We start from the raw sequence: 25,999 nt of genomic DNA on the forward strand, positions 1-25,999 counted from the left end.
GCGAGGCCAGCCGCCTCCCCTGCTGCGCTCAGCTGCCCGGCTCGGCCCCCTCGCCCTCACCTGCCTGGCCGCTGGTGGGCTCCGCGTCGACGGGGCGGCTACTGGGAGCGGCCGCGCCTCTCACCCGATCGCCGTTGCCGGGAACGTGGGCGGGCTCCCCAACTGCCGCGGCGCTGGAACGATCTTAGCCAATACATTTTTATGTTTGTTTATTAGTCCTATGCGTAGAACTTCTCCTTATTTTCGGTTCAGTGTTTTAGTGTTCACTGTTTTTAGAATAGTGCAATTTTAATTTTGCTAACAATTTGAATGTAGGCCCCTCTTGATCTTGAGGCCCTAGGCTGAAGCCTAGTTAGCCTATAGGAAAATCTGGCACTGGCCGTAATGCAACCAAGGACTTCAGTTTCAGACAACTCTTGGGTTTTTTCTTCAAACTCTTTCCAGCAACATCCACGGGGCCTGGGTCTTTGATGACATATTGTTCCACTTTGATTGAGGTTGGGTTGTGTGGGCCACTCCTTCAAATCATAAACAGGGCAGAAATTGCCTTCTGCAAAAAATACCACAAAGGACTGAGGGGGAAAATGTTAGATTACAGAAAGAGACTTTGGTGTCAGTTCAGCTACTCTTTTTAAGACTGTAAAATCTGAGCTATTACAGATGTCTTTAAAAGAAGATGCCTTTTTTAAAAAAATACTGAAATACATGGTTTTTTTTCTACAATTCTAAAGAACTAGCTTATAGCTATTAACAGTGCACAATATGTTCCATAAATATTCAGAGGAAATGGACAGCAGAGGTGGGTTCCTACCAGTTTGCACCTATTCGGTAGAACCGGTTCGTCAAATCTACCAAACCGGTTAGAAGAGGTTCCACCAGTGGACCCGGAATGCAGGCCACACCTACAGAAGAGGTTCCAAAAGTTTTTGAAACCCACCACTGACTTGCATGCTTCAATGCCAGAGTTTCTGAGCCAACATGACTGGAGGAGGAATTCTGGGAGTTGAAGTCCACAAGTCTTAATAGCAATAGCAGTTATAGCAGTTAGACATATACCGCTTCATAGGGCTTTCAGCCCTCTCTAAGCGGTTTACAGAGTCAGCATATTATTCCCAACAACAATCCGGGTCCTCATTTCACCCACCTCGGAAGGATGGAAGGCTGAGTCAACCTTGAGCCGGTGAGATTAGAACCGCTGAACTGCAGATAACAGTCAGCTTTAGTGGCCTTCAGTACTGCACCCTAACCATTGCGCCACCTCGGCTCTAAAGCTGTCAGGTTTGAAGACCCCTAGGTTTTTTTTCTAAAGGGTTAGGGGTGCAAGGGTCTTGTAACTTGACAGCTTTAAGACCTGCGTGCTTCAATGCCAGAGTTTCTGAATAGCTACTTGGACCGACCTAAGTACTAATTCATAATTTCATATCCGGTCACATGGGCAGCAACCCACTCCCATCTAGTCACATGGGTGGCAAGCCACTCCCCCAAAGGAGGCCACACCCACAGAGTAGGTTCGAACAATTTTTGAAACCCACCACTGAAATGTACCCCTGAATGCAGAGGACAAAGAAGGATAGTTATTACCATTAAACCTCATTTAGGCATTTCAGCACAAAGAGGCTAGCAACTATTCGAAGCACAGGTCTATGCTTAAAGAACTGTACTTCCATGCTAAAAGCCAATCTTTATACGGGTAGCCCTCATTTGGTGACTACAACTGAGATTGGCAATGTGTCATGAAGCAAAATTATCACTAAGTGTGTTGCCAACTGTGCTTACAATCTGACTTCAGTTTTAGACACCTGGAAAAGTTGGAAATGCAGATATTGATTAAAAAGTTATTGTCAGCCTCTGTTTTGCTGCTTGCTTTCCGACTGCCATTGAAACGGGGAGGGAGGGCATGGTATTTGGGTGAGGGAAATATTCTGTACTGGAGGACTGTTAATTGGGAGTTGTTCTCACCATCTACTGCGCAAGTGGAAAGGAGAGGAGTTTCCCGCCAAGGCCAACTGTCCGGCATACCAACCTGATGATGATTTTTGAAGATGTCTCCCACCTGACAGTTGTGGAGAATTGGATTGGACTATGAGCTGGGGTTACCAAGGGGAGGGGAATGGGTCATGTGTGATATCAAATGCTTTCGCGCACTTTTGCTCAGATCCAGCTTTGCTTAGCTTCTATTTACTTATCATCAGTAAAAGTACTCTTAATTCTGAAAAATGGAGTTGAGTGGTTTCTTTCTTGGTTATTAAGTGATGCAGCCCTGACAGTTATATTTTCATCACTGGCATAACTGTGAACAGTTGCTAAAAGAGCCAGTCACTAAAAGGAGGCTACCTATATTCTTTTCTATATTCTATATTCAACCCACTATACAGGTTAGGAGCCGAGGTGGCGCAGTGGTTAAATGCAGCACTGCAGGCTACTTCAGCTGACTGCAGTTCTGCAGTTCGGCTGTTCAAATCTCACCGGCTCAGGCTTGACTCAGCCTTCCATCCTTCCGAGGTGGGTGAAATGAGGACCCGTATTGTTGTTGGGGGCGATATGCTGACTCTGTAAAACGCTTAGAGAGGGCTGAAAGCCCTATGAAGTGGTATATAAGTCTAACTGCTATTGCTATTGCTAGGTCTACTGTACACATTCAGTGTAATAATATCATTTTATGATATTGGCAAGAATCCTTCTAATAATGTAACACAAGCAGCTAAGCCAAACAAAGATGCATGATCTGCAACAGAACAATTTCTTACAAAGAAGCCATAAAGAGAGACCACGTTGAGAAATTATTCTAATGTAAGCCAAAGATACAGTAAGGGTAAACTTGAAATAGGGTTTTTGTTCTGACCCCCCTCGTCCTACACCAAAACACTCCGAGACAAAGATACTGCAAGGATTTATTAACACACAGACCAACCTTGGCAGCAATCGAGCCTGCCAAGCTAGCCACGAGAGTCCTCCAACTCTAGTGAATACGTTGACTCCTGCAAAGGGCGTATGCACAATCATTCCTTTTATAGTCTGGAGAGGAGCCTAATTACCACCAGCTGAGTGCAATTATCTCCTGTAACTGCATAACTGTTCCTTACACCTATTAGCTCTCCATTGTAGGGCATCCAAGAACAATTCCCTTGTCTCCTCCCCACTGCTCCAACGCATGACGTCCGGATCACACTCCCTTGTCTCCTCTCCACTGATCCAAGGCTCAGGCACTTCCTGGTAGCCAACCAGCCTCTCTGCGCCCTGCTCGGAGTTGGAACCCTGTCCAGGGTCCTCCACATCCTCCAGAGCCGACTCATAGGGCCCCTCGCTGTCGGAGTCTGGTGGCAGCTCCAACGGCTCCTGTTGGGCCACAACAGTTTTAAGGTCCTATTCCAATAAATTAACCACAGCACTGCACTAACTCTTTCCATTTTATCATGTAAAAAAAAATGAAATTGATATGTAGAAAGATGCAGTCCATCTGACCCTCTTAGAATACTATTTCAATTATCTCTGATACGAATTCCCAATAAGAGCAAATGATTCCTTTAAAGTATTTTAACCACATCCAACAGTTCCGTTCCCAACTGTAACGTGCCTGAACCCACATATCCTCCACATATCCTTCTTATCACCACAGCCATGTCTCCTCCCTCCTCCGCTACAGATGTAGCTAATTCCAGCCTTTTCTATTGTGGCAGAGGAATCGTAAATGTTGTATGTACTGGAAGCAGAAAAAAGAACTGCTTCGGCTGCACCACCATGATGAAAACCGAAACGCCGATGCCCACATTATTTACTTTAATGGCCAGCTCTGCAATTCTGTGTTGAGTTTATTCACTGGTTCCAATGCATCAAAGGCCACAAAGCAGGCATCACCCAGATACGGTTTTAAGAGACAGGATCTCCGTTCCAGATTTCAGCCTCAATGCTGTAATTTTCAATCAAATCAGTCTTCTATAAATAACCTTATGTATATACATCCTTAAGGAGGAAAAAAAATATGATGAATAAATATATATATACGTCTTTTTTGTGTGTGCTAAGTTTCCAATTGTAATCACAATCTTTTTGTATGCAGCTGCTTTTGATTTCAAATGAATACTGTTTTAGTCTCCAAGTAAATATTGCCAATTGTAAAGCAGACCCATCAATTGATGAGAGGAGGAGGGGGAAACCCAAGCTCTGTTTGTCTGCTTTCCCAAAAATTCTGTTATGTTCTCATTGTTAATAACTTTAATTGCAATGATCATATTACTTAAAACACGGAACTTAATCACGACCCAGATATGACTGAACTGTGATATTTCTGGACCTATTTTTTCCCATCAATCCATTTTTCCCCCTCTGCCTGTTTTATGACAAGGCAGGTTGATCACGGCTGATAGAGTTTGCCTGTCACCTAGCTCCAGGAAGAAGTACTCATCTGAGATAAGATAAAGTCCTCATTGAATCAAGCTTGAGTCTTGGTGACTTCGTGGACATGTCACATATAGTTCTCGCTTAGGACCAGAGCGTGGACTAGTTGCTAAGTGACACAATTGCTAAGTGAAACATAACATGACTGCAACAGGCTATAAATGTCAGCGTTCCAAGTATCATGTAGAATTAAATCAGAGTCCAAGGCAAAACGATCCTTAAAGTTCCAATTTAATCTCTCTTTCTCCCTCTTTCTTCATATTTGAACAGAGAAATATTATTTCTGTTGGAATCCACTGAGTCTTATTAACTACCAACATGGAAGATTTTCTTCCAAACTTTTTTATTCAAGGATTGGGTTAAAAGTTAGATATGTATCTTAGTAACTTTTTGTGTAAGGTTTTATAGCACAAGTATAATCCGAGAGGTTAATTATAAATGAATGCTGTGTATAAACTACCGCTCCTAAATGCTCAAATATTACAGAATAACCAGTGTTTTATGAAGCTAAAATTACCTGTGAAAATACTTTTGATGAGTAAGTGTAAAGGAACACAGAGATAAGATATGCAGAGATTAACAAAACATGAGTTCAGGGAAACAAGCTATCAGCATTCCAAGTATAGTGTAGAATTAAATCAGAGTCCAAGGCAAAACGATCCTTAAAGTTCCAATGTAATAAAGCAGACATCTTAGCACATCTGTGTTAATCCCAATTCTGGAAATGACATCAGAATCCCACCCAGTTAAAAGTTCATGATCTTGTCCCCACACCCACAATCCTATCACATGCTCTCTAAAATTTGGTGGCCAAAACTGGAACTCATACTCAAGATGACAAGTACAGAATAAAACTGAAGCATATCTCTGAGTATTTAAACATTATACTTCTCTTTAAGTATAGCCTAAAGTGAAGTATAGTGAAGTATAGCTTAAAATTGTATTTGTCTTTTCTGAAGACACATAATACTGCTGATTCTTACTGTAATAAGTCTGTAATCGTCCAAGATATTTTTCACAGGGATTATTGGCAGGCTATATAACCTCCATTCTATAACTGCATATTTGATTTGTTGCTTCAGTATATAATTAAGGTTTGCCTGGGCTTAAATATGGCTGGTTGGTTTCGAGCTCCGAATAATACATTCTCTGACAGACATATAACATCCTTTAATTTTTCTAGTACATTATTTTCAGGGGGACATTCATGCATCCTTTTTTTTCAAACAAACATCCTGGTCACTTTGTTTTTCTTAACTAGGGCCTTGGTGTCAACTCTAAAATGTTTCCAGCCATTGTGTCAGAAAATTAGTTTTGCATGGCCTCCTGTATGGAACTGCAGGGACAGCATAGAGCTAAAAAAAAGTCTGTCCGCTGATATAAATGCAGTTAATTAGCAATAGCAATAGCAGTTAAGACTTATATACCGCTTCATAGGGCTTTCAATCCCCTCTAAGCGGTTTTACTGAGTCAGCATATCGCCCCCACAGTCTGGGTCCTCATTTCACCCACCTCGGAAGGATGGAAGGCTGAGTCAACCTTGAGCCGGTGAGATTAGAACCGCTGAACTGCAGATAGCAGTCAGCTGAAGTGGCCTGCAGTACTGCACCCTAACCACTGCGCCACCTCGGCACAGTTATAAAACTGTGATCCGGAGAATTTAAAATAAATTCTCAAAATAAACCCCAGGGGTATTCAAACTAAAATAAATATCCACAACAATTTGAGAATACTTGGGCATTTTAAGGTATGAATCAATATTTCTGAAAAGTGCTTGAGAATGAAATATTCACATATTCCTAAGTGGTTCAGCATATTCTTCAAAACTAGTTCCCATCACTTTGTGGTACCAATCCCTCTCTACCTCTTCATATATATCTCAAAATTAACAAAGAAATGCACTCTCTGCTTAAAAGCATGGTAAGCTATCCCAGGCTGATCAAGTGATGCCGATGGGATTCTTTCCTAGGCTCTAAAAGCTGTAGTGGTCTGGTTGGAGAAGAGATTTCAGTTCAAACCCTAGCAAGACTGAGTGGCTTTCGGTTTTAGGAGCCTGCAAATGATATGGTTTTTCTTTCACTTTCTATTGGGTAGCATTTGCCCCAGACAGAATCAGTCAGGGCCGGATTTTCCTTTAGGCTAACTAGGCTTCAGCCGAGGGCCTCAAGATCAAGAGGGGCCTACGTTAAAATTCTTAGCAAAATTAAAATTACACTATTCTAAAAACAGTGAACACTAAAACACTGAACCGAAAATAAGGAGAAATTCTACGCATATGACTAATAAACAAACATAAAAATGTATTGGTTAAGATCGTTCCAGTGTCGCGGCAGTTGGGGAGCCCGCCCACGTTCCCGGCACCGGCGGTCGGGCGAGAGGCGCGGGCGCTCCCAGTAGCCGCCCCGTCGACGCGGAGCCCACCAGCGGCCAGGCAGGTGAGGGCAAGGGGGGCCGAGCCGGGCAGCTGAGCGCAGCAGGGGAGGCGGCTGGCCTCGCTGCCTTTGCCGCAGAGCCGCCCTCCGTCGGGAGGCCAGCTATATATATTGATATATATTGATATATATCACAGTAATGATGTATTTTATTGTCTCTCATGTAATTTACAAACTTAAAAATGGGAGGTGAAAGGGCCTCATAAGTGGAATAGCCTAGGGCCTCTTTTCATCTAAATCCGGCCTTGGAATCAGTGCATGAGTCTTCTGAACTCTTATCCCCTTTTGAAGAACCACGACCATGGCCTTTTTACTAATCCATCTTGCATGCCAATTGTTCTTTCCTGAACCAGGGCATCATCATTCATGCTTTGATGGCCTCCCCAATGGATTAGTGCCTTGTGCTTTACAGAAGTCTGCCCTTGGGAGTTTAACCAAATGATGCAATTGATCCACAATGTGGCAGCACAACCAGTTATGTGGACACTTCAGTACACACGTGTCATACCGCAGTCTTCATAGGCTGTACTGTCTTCCAACAGGCTTCCAGGTGCGCACTACTATCAAGGTGCTAGTTACTATCTCTAAACCATTGCATGGCAAAGGCAAGGACTGCCTTTGTGAGATTGCCTCTCTCAAATTGTTTCTGCCCATTCCCATAAGGGTGGGCATGCTATTAAACAGCACCATTTGGTAGAACCTAAGGAACATCCTTGGTCTGACATGAAGCATATCCTCTGAAATACTATCCCTTTATGATTCTCATGATCTACCCTGAATGTATTTGAAATCTTTATGTTCTCATTGGGCCCAGGGATAGTTGAGGCCATCAATATAATTGTGTTTTCTTGTGGTTTGAGTTTGTTCTCAGGCACCATTTATATGTAGGTTAGGAGCATATAAGTCAGGGGTGGGTTTCAACCGGTTTGCGGCGGTCCCTGCGAACCGGTTGGTCGGCGAACCCGGAAGTAAGTAACTTCCTGGAACGGCCCGCCCATCCGCGCTCCTTACCCGGTTTTGACGAGTTCTGCGCTTCCACGCATGCGCAGGACGCATACAGCGCCTGTGCGATCCTCCAGGAGCAGCTGGAGCATCGCACAGATGCTAGTACGCATACGTGCACGAGGACGCCGCCGGCCCCGTTCCAACCGAACCGGTTGGAACGGGGCGAGAAACCCACCCCTGATATAAGTGCTGGTTATTACCTTTAAAGCCCTACATAGCTCAGGACCAGGATACCTGCGAGACCGCCTACTGCCACATACCTCCCAATGGCCAGTGAGATCCCACAAGGTGGGCCTTCTTCGGATTCTGTCAGCCAGACAATGTTGGCTGGCGGCTCCCCGGAGGGCCTTCTCTGTGGCTGCTCCGGCCCTCTGGAATGAACTACTCCAAGATCCAGACCTTGCCCACTCTCATGGCCTTCCGAAAAGCTGTTAAAACCTGGCTATTCCGGCAGGCCTGGGGCTATTGACCTCATTTCTGAGGTCCAGCCCCAATTCAGATTGGGTGCATGGGTGATGTTTTTTAATTTGTTCTTTTTATTTTTATTAATCATTCGTCTTGTTTTGTAAGCCGCCCGGAGTCCTCCAGGATTGGGCGGCCTATAAATCTACTAAATAAATAAATAAAATAAATAAAAATTAAAATGGGATTGAGAGAGCTCATTATAGTGGTACCTAACTTTTATTGCACTGCATGTTTGTTTGTTTTTAATATTTTATACATCTTCATTACTCCACATTCAAAAATGTTGGAAATAAGAAATCCATCCTCACCTTCCCTCTAGTTCTGTGGTGTCAAACCCGCGTCATGTCATGTGATGTATTGTGACTTTTTTCCCTTTTGCTAAAACGGGGGTGGGGTGGCCAGCGCGACACACATAAGGAGCCAAGGTGGCGCAGTGGTAAGAGTGCAGCACTGCAGGCTACTTCAGCTGACTGCAGTTCTGCACTTCGGCTGTTCAAATCTCACCGGCTCAAGGTTGACTCAGCCTTCCATCCTTCCGAGGTGGGTAAAATGAGGACCCGGATTGTTGTTGGGGGCAATATGCTGACTCTGTAAACCGCTTAGAGAGGGCTGAAATCCCTATGAGTTTGGAGTTTATTCAATTTGTAGGCCGCCCTATTCCCCGAAGGGACTCAGGGCGGCTGAACAAAGCCAAGGGAGGGGAAATTACAAAAAGTAAGACAAAGACAATCAGACAATACGAACAATTTAAAAGCACAACAGACACAGCAAATTTGAGAAGGGGGGGGGACTCAACCCCAGGCTTGCTGGGACAGCCAGGTCTTCACGGCCGTCCGGAAGGCCTGAAGGGCGGAGAGGGTCCGAATCTCCACGGGGAGCTCATTCCAAAGGGCTGGGGCAGCCACAGAGAAGGCCCTCCTCCGAGTAGTCGCCAGCCAACATTGGCTGGCAGATGGAATACGGAGGAGGCCTAATCTGTGGGATCGAATGGGTCTGTGGGAGGTAATCAGCAGAAGGCGGTCTCTCAAGTACCCAGGTCCAATACCATGTAGGGCTTTATAAGTGAAGCGGTATATAAGTCTAACTGCTATTGCTATTGCTACATCCAGCCCATGAGCGGCAAATTTTAACACCTCAGGCTAGTTGATATATACATTTCACGGAAGTATAACTAATGCCGCTTGGATGCCAACACTTTTTGCCCGCTCTATAGCTGCAGGTCACGGAAGCTACATTTCACGGAAGTATAACTAATGCCGCTTGGATGCCAACACTTTTTGCCCTCTCTATAGCTGCAGGTTCCCTGCCTTCTGGTCCTTCAGCCATGGCCATTGCTATTGGACAGTAGGAGAAAATAGAAATCTGGCTTTTGCAGAAGACACTGTCCACATAATGTCTGGTCTAAAGCATTTGTTTTCTGGGCTTCTTATTCAAACGGTTGGTACACAGGTCAGTTTAAGCCAAGAAAGTAAGATTCTGGCAAGTAGATGTTACCGAATTGGTCATCATTCTGCTGACAAGGGATTTCAGAGTGTTGTTCATATTTTGGTGGAATTTGCATGTTTTTGCCTGCTATGCCACTGTCTAGAATGGGCTACTTCCAGGTCCTGCTAGTCCACAAACGTTTCCTGATAACACTGACGGTTTCCTTGTATCAGTAGTTGAAGCTTGCTCATTTATCAGTTGCTCGGTCATGCTTTGAACCTCTGCATCTGTGACCTACTGGCGAGGTAACTTGGTACTTAACTCTGTTGGGTAATTGGACAGATGGATATTCCATCTACCCACCCACTTCAGAGGACTTGGCTACACCACAGCTTTGTCTCGTGTGTTAAGACGAGCAAATAGTGGTTATTTTTTCTACCAACCATCACCTTTGGCAGGAGGGGAAATCAAACCAAGGAAAGCCCATGTCACTTTCTTTAACTTGTTCTTCATTAAGGAAAGTAATTTCTTTGGGCTTCAGCTATCAGGGCAGCTTGATCACTAATAGTGAACCAGTGGTGGGTTTCAAAAATCTTTTGAACCTACTCTGTGGGCATGGCCTCCTTTGTGGGAGTGGCTTGCCAGCCATGTGACCTGGTGGGAGTGGCTTGCCAACCATGTTTTCTTTCTTTCTCTCTCTCTCGCTCTCTTTCCTTCCTTTCGTCTCTGTCCCTTTTTCCTTTTTTTCTTTCATCTCTCTCATTTTTTCTTTTTTATTTCTTCCTTCCTTTCTTTCTCTTTCTCTCTCTGTGTGAGTCTGTGTGAGTCTGTGTGTGTGTGTGTGTCAGTGGTGGGTTTCAAAATTTTTTGGAAACTCTTCTGTAGTTGTGGCCTGGTTTCTGGGTCCACTGGTGGAACCTCTTCTAACCGGTTCGGTAGATTTGACAAACCGGTTCTACTGAACTGGTGCGAACTGGTAGGAACCCACCTCTGTAGTGAACTGTGCATAGGATGTCAAGGGTAATTTCCAAGGCCGATAGGTTTCTGCACTTAGTGAAGCAGGAGATAGAGATATATAACTGTTGTGGCCCAGCAGGAGCCGTTGGAGCTGCCACCAGACTCCGACAGCGAGGGGCCCTATGAGTCGGCTCTGGAGGATGTAGAGGACCCTGGACAGGGTTCTGACTCCGAGCAGGGTGCAGAAAGGCTGGTTGTCCACCAGAAGGCGCCTGAGCCTTGGACCAGTGGGGAGGAGACAAGGGAGAGTGATCCGGACGCCAGTAGTGAGTTGTTCCTGGATGCTCGGCACCAAAGAGATACTAGGCGTCAGGAACAGTTGCGCAAGTACAGGAGGTAATTGCACTCAGCTGGTGGTCATTAGGCTCCTCTCCAGACTATAAAAAGGACTGCCTGTGCACACACCCCTCTTGCAGAAGTCAACGCAGGAACTAATGTCGGAGAACATTATTGTGAGCTTGGCAGGCTGGATTGCTGCCACGGCTTATCTGTGCTGGATTGCTGCCCAAGCTTGTCTGTGCCGGTTTGCTGCCAAGGACCTGTCTGTCTGTTAATTAAATGCCGTAACTTATCTTTGGCTCGGAGTGTGTGTTGGTGTGGGACGAGGGAGATCAGAACATATAACTATTCCCTGAAACAAATGTATTCGGGTCTCTATTAACCCTAGTCACAAGTTTTCAGTACAAGACCAAAGAAATCACCAATATAAAATATTTACCATGCAGCACAGCCAAGTAGTCCAGGAAGATGACCCGTACGGAAAGTAAACACGTTCATACAAATGAGTTAAAAATGGTTACACTTTTATTGCAAGAATGATTAAGTTCATGTAGTCAGGCCTCTATGGTGTTACATGGAAAACAAGCCACAGAAAACAGGAAAGCGTTGTTGACTCCAGATAAATCCGAAATGACTGAGAAGGGAGCTCAGTCTAATAAAAGTCTAACATCAGTTGGAGGCTTATTATCACTATGCAGTGAAACATTTACTGCCCGAAAGGAAAAGTGGCTTTACAAAAAACCTGACCAATGATATAAAAACACGGATGCTAGGCTAATATTCTGCACGAGTAATAAAACAACAAGAAAGACAGAATGCAACATCTGTTTTCAGAGGCAGGTGTTGCTTTCTTACAGTTTACAAACCACACTCATGAGCCAAGTTGGATTTTTTTTTAAAAAAAGGAAAAAACATAGCATCCCCCTCCTTCCAGAAAGCATTTTTTGCAGCTTGTATTTGGGTTTGCATTTCTATGCTGTAGCTTAGCTATTTCACCCAAGCAACTAACGTACCAGTATTACCAACAGCCCATGTGTGTATGTGTGTTTGATCTTTTTGTGTGTTTTGTTTTCTTTAAAACAAGCAGACATATAGAACAAAAGTTGGATACACCGAAGAATGCCTAGCGCCCAATGCTTCCGCTGTTGCTGACAGCTGTGTAGGAATACGAATATGAAGAACTTGTGCCGGCATCGAAACTTCCTCTCCTTGATCCACTGCGTGATCCTGAGCGAGATCCTGAGCGTGACCCTGAGCGTGACCCTGGTGCCGAAGAGACATTATATGGGCTGGAGATGCCTTTGGATGAAACCGAAGATGCTTCAAGTAATCTGAGCCCAGTTAGGTCTTCTACCATCGAGCGATTCATCGCCTCTCGGTAGGAGATCTTCAGCTTTGTTTTGGGGCAGGTCAAAATCTTGCCATAGTTGCCTATGTCTTGTAACCTTTGGGAAGTCCGGCCATCAATCAATCCTTTCCTAATAGCTTCCTCTGTACTTATTCTCCCATGTACATCAGGGTCAACAAGACCTCCTGTGATGAACTGGAACTCAAGGAAGCGTTGGCCAGCCTCATAAGGCAACCACTTCTCCTTCACTGCTTCTGCCGCTGACATCCTCTTTCTCCCCTTAATACCTTCAAAGCCAAGGAAGGCTTTCTGAGCTGGCTTCAGCCGTGTAGCCATCTCATGGTCAATGATGCCCTGGGCAACTGCATCCTGGAGGGAAAGACGCTGGCCTGTGATAGGGCATATGATACCTCCTGTACAAGCCTGGGCTTCGAGCAAACGTTGGGCGGTGATGGTGTCAACAATCCCCCGTTGCACAGCTTCTGGAATTGAGATCTTCTCCAAATTTTCCGTGTCGAATATGGCGGCAATGGGAGTGGCTTCTTCTGGAGAATCGGAAAAGGAGCCAGAGCTGCTTTTTAGCACGATGGAAGAACTCTTGACACTCAGTACAGTAGGAGACCGAATAACGGATTCGTGCTTGAAGACTTCGTCACCTCCATTTCTACTAGCAATCATGTCTGCAAACTGCGTGAGGCTTAAAGACCCAGAACGGTACTGATCAAAAAATTTCCTATCAACAAGGCCTTTATCAATGGAATCCTCAATGTCGTATTGGTGGCCGGTTTTCCTATCTACGAGCACAACCCTCGTGCTCCCGTCCGATGCGGTAGTCGTAATTTCTTCCCATTCACATTCCTGGTCTGAAAGCTCCATGTAAGTGCTATAATCTATGAGGCCTTTATTATAGGCCTCCTGGACTGACATTTCTTTATTTGTGTCAGGATCTACAATGACAACCCTACGTTTCCGGAGTGTATTTTTCTGTGAAGTCTGTACCACCTTCTTCTTCTCTCTCAGCGGTAGTAGACAGAGCCCAGTTAATTCGTCTATTTTACATCTTCCCTTCAACTGCAAGTAGGTCAAATTCTCTTCTGTGTTGGGATCAAAAAATCCCTTGGTATCATCACTGGGATCGGACAGAATATCATTCAGTTCTTGATTAAAGTAGCCTCGTTGATAAGCTGTGTGCACCGGCAGACGATGGCTTTCTTTAGGATCAATGATCCCACCAGTGGCAATCTGGGCCTCCAGCAAACGAACACCGTGGCCTTTCTCAATGAGTTCCTTGTTCATTGCTTGGAACAAGGATATGATATTTCCTGTTTCTGGATCTTTGTACCCAGTGACTGCCCTTTCGGCAGACAGAAGTTTTTCTTTAAACTCTATTCCAACAAGGCCTCTCTTGTAACCTTCTTCCACAGGAAGCCTTAAATTGTTGACGGGGTCCACAATGAACCCAGTAGCTGCCTGAGCTTCCAGAAGCTCAAGAGCTGTCCCTGGTCTCACCAAGCCTATCTTCATGGCCTGATAAACACCAAGCTTTTCTCCAGTAGCCTCATTATAAATACCAGCTATGCAACTGGAGCCCTGCAGGAAATCTTTGATTCGATCCGTCACCTCTTCAACAGTGATGACTCCAGTTTCCAGTTCATTTGCGGTTGACTCCCGAATGATGCCAGAGTCAACCAATTCAGAAACGGTGATCAGCTTTCTGATTCCTTGGAAGGACATGCTCCTCTTTTGCACAGGAAGGAGAAGTAAACCTGTGTGTGGTTCAATTCTACATCTTTCTCGGAGCTTCATGTAACTTATGGCGTTCTTACTAAGAGGATCAATTAAGGGCTTTGATGGATTATTCAAAGCTCTATACAAATCCCGATCAATCAGCCCACGGGATAAAGCAATGTCCTTTGGCAAGAAGATACTATTGACAGGGTCAACAATTCCTCCTGAAGCTAGCTGGGCTTCAAGTAGACGCATCCCAATCTCTCTGTCAACCAAGTTTTTCTTCATGGCTTCTGCAACAGACATTGTTTTTCCCGAGAAGGGATCTTTAAACCCAGTGATAGCCTTTTCGGCCATGTAGATTTGTTCTCTGTCATCAAAATCAACCAGGTCTCGAGCAACAGCACTGTCCACACTCAATGATTCATTCCGATGGGGATCAATTACCCCTCCAGTGGCTGCCTGGGCCTCCAAAAGCAGGATTGTGTTCTCCGGAGTAAGAAGCTGTTTACGTTTGGCCTCCACCAGAGAATACTTCTCTTTGGTGTTAAGGGAAGCACCCGCTATGGCCCCAGCGCCTCTAAGGTAAGGTTCGAGATCAGCAGCAACTTCCTCCACCGACTTCTGTCCTCTCAACAACTTATCCAGGGTGCATTTGTCTATCAGCTGACACTCGTGCAGCTGCACTGCGGTGATTTTTTTCCGCAAGCCACTGAAAAGCAATTTAGAAGGATCGATCATCAAGTCTTCTTCCGTCTGCGTGGCTCTGTGTGCCCCGTAGGGACGTTTCTTCAACTTCTCAATTTCCTTCTGCAATTTCAACCGCTCCGTGTCCATCTCAGCCTGGCTCTTCCTGCTCGTCTCTTCTAAGCGGCATCGGTACCTTTCTTCGATCCTTTTGATCTCCGCCTGCAGCCTTTCGATTTCTATCAACAAGGCACTCTTCTCCCTCTCGCTCTTGTCTCGCTCGCACTCGGTTTTCCTGATGGTCTCTTCCTTCCGGGAATATTGGCTTTTCCACTGGTTTAAGTCGTTCAGTATCTGCTGCTTCTCGTTTTCCAGCCGTACTTTCAAGCGGGACTCGGATTCCAACATGCCCTTGGTACGATTCAGATCTTCCTCTAATCTAAGCAATCTTGCCTTGTCTTGTTCCAGGGATTTTATTTTCACCAGCAGGGTTTCTCGTTCTTGCATAATATGGTTACACTGGCTTTTGGATTCTTGAATCCTGTGGGATGTCTTTTAAAAAAAAGAAAAGAACAAAGAACAAGATTAATGGTTGTGCTAACATCCAGTATTTATTATTTATTCTCTATAGTTTATACTATAGAGCAGTGTTTTTCAACCTTGGCAACTTGAAGATGTCCGGACTTCAACTCCCAGAATTCCCCAGCCAGCGAATGCTGGCTGGGGAATTCTGGGAGTTGAAGTCCGGACATCTTCAAGTTGCCAAGGTTGAAAAACACTGCTATAGAGTATATATACCACCTTAAGAGTAGTGGATAAGACTTGGATCCTAAAACATTAGCTTGTATGTATCCAAACTTACAATCTAAATGTTGGAGATGTGAATGTGCTGATGCTACTACGTATTATCATATATGGTGGACTTGTAAAAAAGTCAAAGCATTTTGGATAAAAATATGGTGGATTATTCAAAATATTCTTAAAGTTTACTCCTCAGTTATTCTTGTTAGGTATAATTACAGACTGTACAGTTATAGAGACTAACTTGATTCTGAATTTAACAACGGCAGCAGGATTGTTGGTGGCGCAGTACTGGAAGAAGGAAGAATTGCCTACTATTCAAGAATGGACGTTAAAAGTAGTAAATTTAGGAGAAATGGGCAAAATCTCAGCATATTTGAAGGACCATTCAAATGAGAAATTTAAGTTGGAATGGAGAAGATGGATTGATTACATTCAAATTAAATATCGGACTAAGAAATTTCAATTAGCTTATGAATGCACAAGCAATGTTACAACTTATCTAAAGTTAGCTTTACAAAAGGGGAGTTAAAGTACAAGCGAGGGACGATGCTAAAGTTAGTTAGTTTATTTTAGTGTATGATTGCTAAATGTTTATACCCTGTATTTGCTCTGGGAGATTGGGGGGGAGGGTGGGAGGGGATGTGGGATTGGTGGGGAGGAAGGGGAAAGGTATATAGTTGTAAAACTTATTAAAACGTTTAATAAAAAAAAATAGTAGTGGATAAGTGCAGTCCTGAGTAATGTAACACTGTATTTTACAGTTTTGTGTCTGTTTTACTATGGATTGGCTTACTGATAGAAATGTTTCATTTGTTTTCCAAATAAAATGGACTGGTACAGTCTTGTTATAAATAAGAATATTAAATCTCATTTCTGTACAAACTTGTGCAGAAGTTTGTATCCTTAAGTTAATGAGACTTACTAACAAGTAACAGCACATGGGTTTGCAGCTGAACTTCCCTAGTATTACTTTTAAAAAAAGCTTAGTGCAATCAGTAGCATTGCTCTGAATAAACATCTTAAGGAGGGAATTGTCGATCTCTTAAAACTCATTTCAAGAATGGAGTGTCTTAATTTGGAATAACAGAACACTCTCCTGGCATTTAGTGCTTCCTTTTTTAACCTCTTAAAATGTAAAATATAAATTGCAATGCTTTGATTTAGTGGTTTAGCAGTGACTGGATTACCTTTTCTTCCCCTTTGATAAAATTAGATTCGTTGAAAGAGATAAGAAAATTCTTGAACGATGCATTTTAATAAAATATTTCAAAAGAATAGTCAACTGAATTTTCTTTAATAAAGAACTGTTAATATAAGAATATTCCTATCAATTTCAAGGAAAGGGCATTTTTATATGGCTCAGGTGTGTTTAGTAAGTTTACTTATTCTATTAAGTTTACTCTCAGAATAAATTTAGTGAAATCCTCATCATTTACCTACATTAATATAAATGAGGGACTGGAAGAATGTATATAATGGATACACATGTGGATTCCCTCCATTGCTTTGTTAGTTAAATATCATAGTTCAATTATTATTTATGAACTTTTTCCATTCTTTCTAAAATTTCTTCAAACAAATGAAACTAATAATCAGTATATGGGCATAAATTACAGTGTTGCATCAATGTTTCAGAAACCAAAGAAAGACAGTGGAAAAAAGTAATTGGGGAATGTGTGATCCGATTTAAAAATTAAAACCTAACTGGAAAAGGCTAATGCAACATGAGGCACATTTAGATATGTAGGTCTATGCTGGATTCTATCCTGCCTATTTAAAATGGACAATATGTATAGTAAGCTATACATAATATGAATATATATTCATGTTCATAAACATGTATGTATGTATGATGTGTATATATGTATGTATGTATGTATGTATGTATGTATGTCTATATCTATATCTATCTATCTCTATCTATCTATCTATCTATCTATCTATCTATCTATCTATCATCTATCAATCAATCTATCTATCTCTATCTATCTCTATCTCTATCTCTATCTCTATCTCTATCTCTATCTCTATCATCTCTATCTCTATCTCTATCTCTATCTCTATCTATCTATCTATCTATCTATCTATCTATCTATCTATCTATCTATCTATCTATCTATCTATCTATCTATATATATGTTGTATTTGTGCTGATAAATAAATAAAGGGAGACTAGTATAGATCTATTTCAAGCTATTTAGCTCTCATATTTGGGCATACCGGGGGTTGTAAATATATATATATATACATATACATATACATATACATATATATATATTTAAACAGAGGCATATATACATTAGCAGAGCAGATAAGAGAAATAATAAGCAATATTAGCTCTAGATTGTATAGTTCTTAAAATTAGTACATGCATGTTTGTACATGCACATATATTTCATGTATGATTACATGACCATAGACACACATATGCTCTTGTAAAGAACAGAAAGGCGAAGCATTCAGGTCAAACTTCAATATGTAACTGCATGAGTTATATATTGTGCATCTCATCATACCAAGCAGCTCAGAGAAAGGAAGACTGAAGAATCTACGAAGATATGCATTTGGGGGATGAAATGGAAAGCAAATGAATTACAGATATACTCTGTTGCAACAACTTTTAAATGCATAGTATGTTCAACAGAGGAACCTTTAGGATGTTTTATATCAAAGTCCAAAGGTTTTTTTTTTTTAAATAGAACCACCAAAAAATCAATATTAAGGTAGACATGGTCTGGGAAATAGGACCAAGTGAATTAACTGAAGTATGGCAGATGCTCCATCTTTCCTTGAGAATATCAAAATCGGGAAAGGAAGAAATTCCTTTAAATTGAGGAATTCACTGCCATCTAATTATGTTTCATGTCTCATTTGAACTAAATAAATAAATAAATAAATAAATCTGATCCTAAATCCAATTTAGAGCAGGGGGAGGAGAGATTGGTCAAAATTAAGATGCACACACATCAATATTCACTGATCGAAAATGCATTGGGCGTTAAATCATAGAATCTGAAGGTGAATAAAAGGTGTGATCAAATATTTGTGAATACCTCCAGAGCCTGCTTTTGGAATTTTTCAATTTCCTGTCTCAAATTTTCCCTTTCTTTGTGTAAACCATTTATCACACCCTGAAGTTCCAGGACATGCTTGTTGGTGGTTTGTAGCTGATTCTTTAGGTCAAGAATGGTCGCATTTTTTTCCTCATCAACTTCACTCCTGCCCCTTCTTAGATCATCATACTCCAACCTTAAGTTTCGCAACTCTTCCTCCAGCATCAAGTGTTCTTTTGTGAGGTTCTCAGTAAGACACTGAAGTCTTTCGATCTCTATCTTACACTCGTTGAGGCTTTTGCTCTTGTCTTCAATAGCCTTCTGCAAGTGCTCATTGCGAATATGGGCCTGTTTTAAATTCTCCTGCTCTTGGACCAGCTGGCGACGCAAGGCCTCAACCTCAGAAGTGTATTTCCTTATCTCCTCCATGTACCGCTGTTTATCTCTCACTTGGCTATCTAGCACCTCCCTTTGGTGCCTCAAGTCATCGTCACTCCGTTTCTTTACGATAGAGATCTCTTCTATCTGCTGGGTGAGATGGGTGATTTTGCAAGCCTGCTCTCTCAAAGTTCTCCTCATCGCCTCCAATTCCTCTTCTGCGTTTTTCCTTTTGGAGGTTTCCTCAGCCGCAATTCTAGACTGCCTGTTAAGTTCCTCCTCCAGCACGTGTTTCTGGTGCTGCATTTCCTTCATTGTGCTCTGCAGCCTGGTGCTCTCTTGATCTTTCCCTTTCTTGTCCTGTGCAAGCCTTTCATATTCGCTCTTTAGGCGTCCCAACTCCTGCTCTTGAGCTTTTAATCTGCTAATGGTTTCTGTTGCGTTGATGTTAGCTTTCTCTAGGTCATACTGGATCCTTTGCAAGCGGATATTTTCTTCCTCCAGGGATTTCCTTTGGCATATTTCCGCATCTAACAGTTTTCTGTTTTTCTCAATCTCTTTATTTTTCTCCTTGAGTGTTCTTCCGGCTTCGTCGAGGGACTGCTTGTAATGTGCAATCTCCTCCGTGAACTTCTGAACAGTCTGTTTTAACTCTTTCTCAAGATGCTGTTTCTTTTGTGAGATCTCCGAGCCAATCGCCTTTTGCTGGTGAGCGTTTTCTTCTACTTTTCTAAGGCTCTCTGTTGTCTGACTTAGTGAGTTCTTCAGTCTCCTAATTTCCTCACACAAGCTCCTATTTTCTCTTAAGGAATTGTCCAGCTGGGCCCTGTAATTACTGGCTTCCTCTTCTTTTTTCACAGTCACCTGATTGATTGTGGTCTTTGTGATATTAATCTCAGTTTCATACTTGTTCTTTAAACTAATCATTTCCTCATCATAACTGTTCCTTACCTTAGCCAACTCATTTTCAAGTTCCCATCGGCTTTTAGCTTCTTCTTGCAGTTGAATCTTTAACCTTTCAAGCTCTTTGACCTTTTCATGGATGGTCGAAGATGCGTCTTCCAGGGCCTGCTTGTATCTTGCATTGTCATCATTACGCAGCTGGATGATCTGCTTCAGTTCCAACTCTATCTGTTGCTTCTGCTGTATCACCTCGGAGCCACAAGCCTTCTGCTGGAGGACATTTTCTTCTGCCCTTCTTCTCTGCTCCGTGGTGTCCAAAATGGACTCATTGAGCCTGACGATCTCATCCTTCAGGTCTCTATTCTCTCTCTGCAATCGATCAATCTGAGTGCGGAGGTTCTTGGCATCATCTTCTTTCTGTGCAGCTATCTGGTGAATGGTGGTCTTCTTAATATTAATCTCTGTTTCATACTTGTTCTTTACATTACTCATCTCCTCATTAAACTGGTTTCTTACCTTAGCCAGCTCATTCTCACATTCCCTCTTCCGTGTCCCCTCGTCCTGGAGAAGAACCCTTAACCTCTCTATCTCATACTCCTTCTCTTTGACGATTTTCTCTGATTCTATCTTTTGCCAACCCAGGGTTTCTTTTTCATTGTGCCTTGTCTTCTGCAACTGCTCAAAATCTGACTTCTGCTGGTCATATCTGTCTTCCAACAGCTTCCTTTTCCTTTTCTCATCTTCAATCTCATAAGTCAACCTTGTTATCCTCTCATTGAGGTCTTTGATTTGTGCGTAGCATTTGTCCAGGTTTTGCTTGGCTGAACAGCCATCCATCTCAACTTGTCTCTTCATTTCTTCCAAACTTATGAATTTAGCTTTCAGCTGAGAACATTCCATCTGATACTTCTGCAGGTTTTGTTCCAGGAACTTGTGCTTGTTGTTGCTGTCAGAATTGGCATCTTTGGACAATCTCAGTTCTTCTTCCAGTAGTTCTATTCTGGTACTTTTCATCTGCAGAATCAAGAGACAGACAATTTGATCAACCTCATGCAAAGCAATGCACAACGTTGCAAAATATAGATATAAAATTATTTAGGGGAGGTCCCTCTGTGTTCTTTTCTTAACATGCTAGTCTTTTATTGTTTCCAAGGTGAGTATTGTTTTATGAAAGCTGCATTTACACACAAAGAATCTGTAAGCAAACTAGTTTTATTTTTTCCACAAACCGATGCCTTATAGATACAATGGGATACAATTCACACAATATCGGGAAAGGAGAGGAGGGCGGAAGGGAGAGAAAGAGAAGGAGAGGAGGGAGGAAGGGAGAGAAAGAGAAAGAGAGATAGTAGAAAAGGAAGAGGAAGAGTGGAGGAGAGGTAAGGGAAGAAGAAAGAGGTAAGGAGAGGTGGGTGGAAGGGAGAGAAAGAGAAGGAGAGGAGGGAGGGAGGGAGGGAGAGAAAGAGAAGGAGAGATAGTAGGAAAGGAAGAGGAAGAATGGAGGAGAGGTAAGGGGAAAAGAAAGAGATAAGGAGAGGTGGGTGGAAGGGAGAGAAAGAGAAGGAGAAGAGGGAGGAAGGGAGAGAAAGAGAAGGAGAGATTGTAGGAAGGGGAAGAGAGAGGGTAGGAGTAGGGGAGAGATAAGGGAAGAAAGAAGGGGAAGGAGAGGAGGAAGGAAGGAAGTAGAGAAGGAAGGGAGGGAGAAAAGAAAAGGAAGAGAAAATGTGGTGTTACAACAGGCGCTAGGGATGGTAAACAAAGCAATCCAAACTATACCTTATAACCTTTTAAATGGAATAACAATAGTATAAGAATGGCAAAGAAAAAGAATAACCATGTGAATGTATACCTAGAATTGTATGTAAGAGAATAAATGACAGTAAGAATATAAAGCACAATATAGGTAAACAATATTTGGTTATAAATAGCTAAGATTAAATAAATATAGAATTGTACATAAAAATGGATAACGAATAAGGAGACCATGAATGCAAGATAGAAATGTATAGAAGGGAAAACACTAACTGCAAAGAAACGGATACGGAACTGCTGTATGATATACGATGGAACTTCTTGTTCCTATGTTGTTTTAAGTCATGTGTCTGTTTTTGTTGATGTGTTGATGTGTTTAAAATAAAAATTTATAAATAATAAAAAAAACAATTCACACAATATCAGGACTGTGGTTACACCACATGTGTACACTGGCAGACCATGGAAAGAGGGGTCTTGCACACACAAATATTTATCACATGGTTTTTCCATTTGACTAGATTATATCTACAATCTAAATATGCAATATTAACTATAACATCAACAAAAATCAATGAAGTAACATTCTAAGAGTGCTAGGAAGGTTCTTTATCATTACAGCAAGGCATTATTTCCAATCTAAAGTTTACTTTGAAGCATTTAATATTTTGAGATCCTGTAAAATTCACAAAAGGTCTATGACCAAAGAGAAATTACCTTTATATCCTCCAGGTTTTTTAATATTTCATTCAAGAACTTGTAATAATCTCCTGATTTTGTAAGAAGCTCAATGTATCGGGATTGAATCTCTCCAGCCTAAAAAAGAATGGAAGAAGAGGAAAAAAGTATATTGACATCCTATCCCAAATATTGTTTTAGCTTATTTGAATAGATCTTTGATTCTCATAAAACAAAATAATCTAATCTTAAACTTGCAAAATAACTGTCCTAAATTGGGGATAATTATTATGGGAAAGTAATGGTCCTGTACTGTTGTGGCCGAGCAGGAACCGTTGGAGCTGCCACCAGACTCCGACAGCGAGGGGCCCTCTGAGTCGGCCCTGGAGGATGTGGAGGACCCTGGACAGGGTTACGACTCCAAGCAGGGCGCAGAGAGGCTGGTTGGCCAACAGGTGGCACCTGAGCCTTGGATCAGTGGGGAGGAGACAAGGGAGAGTGATCCAGAAACCAACTGTGAGTTGTTCCTGGATGCACGCCGTCGAAGAGAGTTCCTCGGCATCAAGAACAACTACGTAATTACAGGAGGTAATTACGCTCAGCTGATGGTCATTAGGCTCCTCTCCAGACCATAAAAGAGACTGCTTGTGCCACGTCCTTCTTGCAGAAGTCAACGCTTGGACTAAAGAGATACTAACTTGGCAGGCTGGATTGCTGCCAGAGTTTGTTTGCATTGCTGCCAAGATTTGTTGGACTTGTTGCCAAAGTCCTTATCTATTTGTTTACTTGGCTTTCAGCCACCGAGAGTCTGGACTTGCTATTAAAGGACATTCTCATTAAGCGCGGCTTTCGCTACTGGATGGAGGAGGGGGTCAGAACAATGTACTATACATGATCTCCCAAACTGGTGCCTTCCACAAGTCCCATCACATGGCTGAAATTGCAAATAATTTGAAATGAAGGGCATGTACCTCTTGTAGAATAAGTCCTGAAGGAGACTGGACCATGCTCCTCTTGACAGGAATATTCAGTAAAGTTTCTAGTCCTGAACTATAAGCTGCAGCCTGGAGTTCATAATCCTGTAAGCACAAAGCATTAATATTGATGTACACTATTACCTGTTAATTTCAGTATTATTTTTTTTAAAAGCAATATATTTTCAAAGCCTTTGGAAAAATGAATACAGTGAAGTAGAAGGGAGTGAAGCTGGAAGAAATTAACCGAAATAAGGATTGTTCTTTAAATCAACAACATATGGCAATACCCAAGTGGAAATAGACACAGGTCACCCATTTATATATCTGTTTAAACAGTCAAGCTGTTTTATGAAAATGTTTCTGAAATAGTTTGATCTTACAATCATGCCAAAAGGAATTAAAAAGGAAGTTTTCAGTCTCTCGTTACCTGTTCTAAAATACAGTATACCAGAAAAGCAAGAAGCAGACAGGGCTGATTGATTTGACTGATATCTTACTCTGTGACCCAACAAATGCGTGCCCGACAACAGCGCGCCCGACAAAACCGTGGCGATAAAACCGCGACATCGACTGTGCGCCCACAAAGGCATGTCAACAAAAGAGCGCCAACAGAAGCGCGATTACGGTTAAGGTAAGGGTTAGGGTAAGGGTTAGGTTTAGGATTAGGTTTAGGGTTAGGTTTAGAGCTTGCTTCTGTCGGCATGCTGTTGTTGGCGTCACAGAGTCAGCTACAGAGTGTAGCTGAGTTAATCCTATTGTACTAAGGCATGTTTTTGTCTCAACCATTTGTTTTCAAACAAGTCAACGCCTTGAAGACTCAGCCTTGAAGACAAGCAAAGTAATTGTGTTTCCTTCCTTTTTTTTTGTTTTTGTTTTTATGAGGTTTTTGCTTTACTACTCATGCATTGATCCTACAGAAGTTGGTTAAAGCCTTAGACAAAACACGTGTAAATAAATGAAGAAATCCCAAACAAATCATGCACGGCCATTCATGAATCATGTTATGTAAATCAAATAATATTTAAAACTAGTTTATCATTTGTAAACAGAAACAAGCTAAAGTAGAATACAACAGCACAAAATGACACGTAAGCTCAACCATTAATTTAGATATCCCATTGACATTGCAATGGAACTTATTTTCATTACTAGTAAGCACTCATTATCAGATTAAAGGCGTCTGCTGATGAAATAAGATCTGATAGTAGTAGTAATGGGAGGAGAAAGTCATTCTACTAATGCTGGAGCAGATTTGGAGCAGAGGCGGAGATAGGAGGTCAAAGAGAAGTCACAGCTCTTGCTCTCATTTATCACAGAGATTTATTAATTATACAATGTGTACTAATGACACTTAAACCATTGTTGTGAAAACACATTCCGAGAAAAAACACTTTGAATATCTTTACCTTGATTGCAAGTGAGCACACTTCTGCATTCTTGACAACTTCTTCCACTCTGTCACGCTTGCTTGTAATTTCACTGTGTAAGTTCTGGCAAGAAGAGAAATGAATGCATTTTAATCAAATTCTTAGCATTCTAAAGATTAGGCGAGCATCTATCCATTTATATAACTGGATCCCCAAAGATACAGTGATAGTGAGGTGGTTTACAATAGCTTATGGGTGGCCTCAGGAAATATAGTCCAATAACAAAAGTAGCCCAGGTTAAGAGAAAAAATTGGAAAATTGGCATAAATTTAATTGGATTAAAGTCTGATTTTAAAATATTATGGGCTCTTACTAACATACCAAGATACATTAGGATCAGTGGTGGGATTCAGCCGGTTCGCACCTATCCGGGAAAACCAGTTGGTAACTTTCTAAGTAGTTCAGAGAACAGATTGTTGGAAGAAAATCTCCTTTTGTTTTTTCCCACTTTACAGGGCTAATCCTGCAAGGAAGGCAGGAAGGAAACATTCTGGTCTTGTTTCTAGCCTAATCTTTATTGTCCTGCTTAAAGAAACTGCCTCTCCGGTTAACCCTTATGACGTTGTAACAGCAAAGGCGAAGCGTCCATCGACCTGAGTGACGTTGAGTTGGCCACGCCCAGCCAGTCACATGACCACAGAGCCCCACCTACCCAGCTGGTCAGGGAACCGGTTGTTAAATTATTTGAATCCCACCACTGATTAGGATGAATTACAAACTCATTCCATTATAGTTCTGAAGATCAGTTTAAGGCAAAAAAAGATACCTTTTGCTCCTGCAGGTATCTCATGACAGTGCTAACATCTCCCAATTTCATGCCTTCAATGGTGTCCTGTCGGCGCCTGGCATCACAGATCCATTTATTCAAAGCCTGGTAAAGCTCTCGGTAGACTCTCAGCTGCTTCACCTGTTTTTCTAAATCCCACGATCTGCGGGGGAGGGGGGGAAAGCAACAAGTATAGGTTGATCCACTGAACCCGATTGATGCTGATTTCTATGACCGTATCAATGCAACAAGTGTAACAATGGTCTCTTCTAATAGTTTCTAACAGATGTGAATCAATACACGGAACATATTATCATTTATGGTGGACCTGTGAAGAGGCAAATTTTTTTTGGAAAAGGATCAAAAATTGGCTGGAGGCAATAACAGGGGTTAAAATAGAATGGAAACCTGAAGCTTTTTTTATTAGGAATTATGTCTGCGAAATACAGAAAAGAAATCCAGTATTTAATACTACATATA

General features: G+C 42.1%; 1 protein-coding gene across 2 annotated transcripts in view; it reads right to left on the reverse strand.

Annotated features, from left to right (window-relative positions):
• Positions 1 to 11,525: 11,525 nt before the first annotated feature.
• DSP (desmoplakin) overlaps positions 11,526 to 25,999 on the reverse strand; it is a 61,684-nt gene continuing 47,210 nt past the window's right edge. Inside the window, exons 19-24 of one of the 2 annotated variants that reach the window (XM_087707494.1) lie at positions 25,520 to 25,682; positions 24,733 to 24,816; positions 23,321 to 23,428; positions 22,389 to 22,487; positions 19,968 to 20,933; positions 11,526 to 15,333 (exon numbers count right to left, since the gene is read on the reverse strand). In XM_087707494.1, the coding sequence (XP_087563620.1) occupies positions 12,142 to 15,333; positions 19,968 to 20,933; positions 22,389 to 22,487; positions 23,321 to 23,428; positions 24,733 to 24,816; positions 25,520 to 25,682 (4,612 nt within the window). In that variant the 3' untranslated portion in view covers positions 11,526 to 12,141. Of the gene's footprint in view, positions 15,334 to 18,638; positions 20,934 to 22,388; positions 22,488 to 23,320; positions 23,429 to 24,732; positions 24,817 to 25,519; positions 25,683 to 25,999 lie in introns of both variants that reach the window. The other variant, XM_087707493.1, reaches the window with a different exon arrangement.

The sequence above is a fragment of the Thamnophis sirtalis genome, unplaced genomic scaffold (assembly GCF_051295495.1).
Source record: "Thamnophis sirtalis isolate CommonGarterSnake01/CBP01778 unplaced genomic scaffold, rThaSir2_p1.2 scaffold_2, whole genome shotgun sequence".
NCBI classification, from domain to species: Eukaryota; Metazoa; Chordata; class Lepidosauria; order Squamata; family Natricidae; genus Thamnophis; species Thamnophis sirtalis.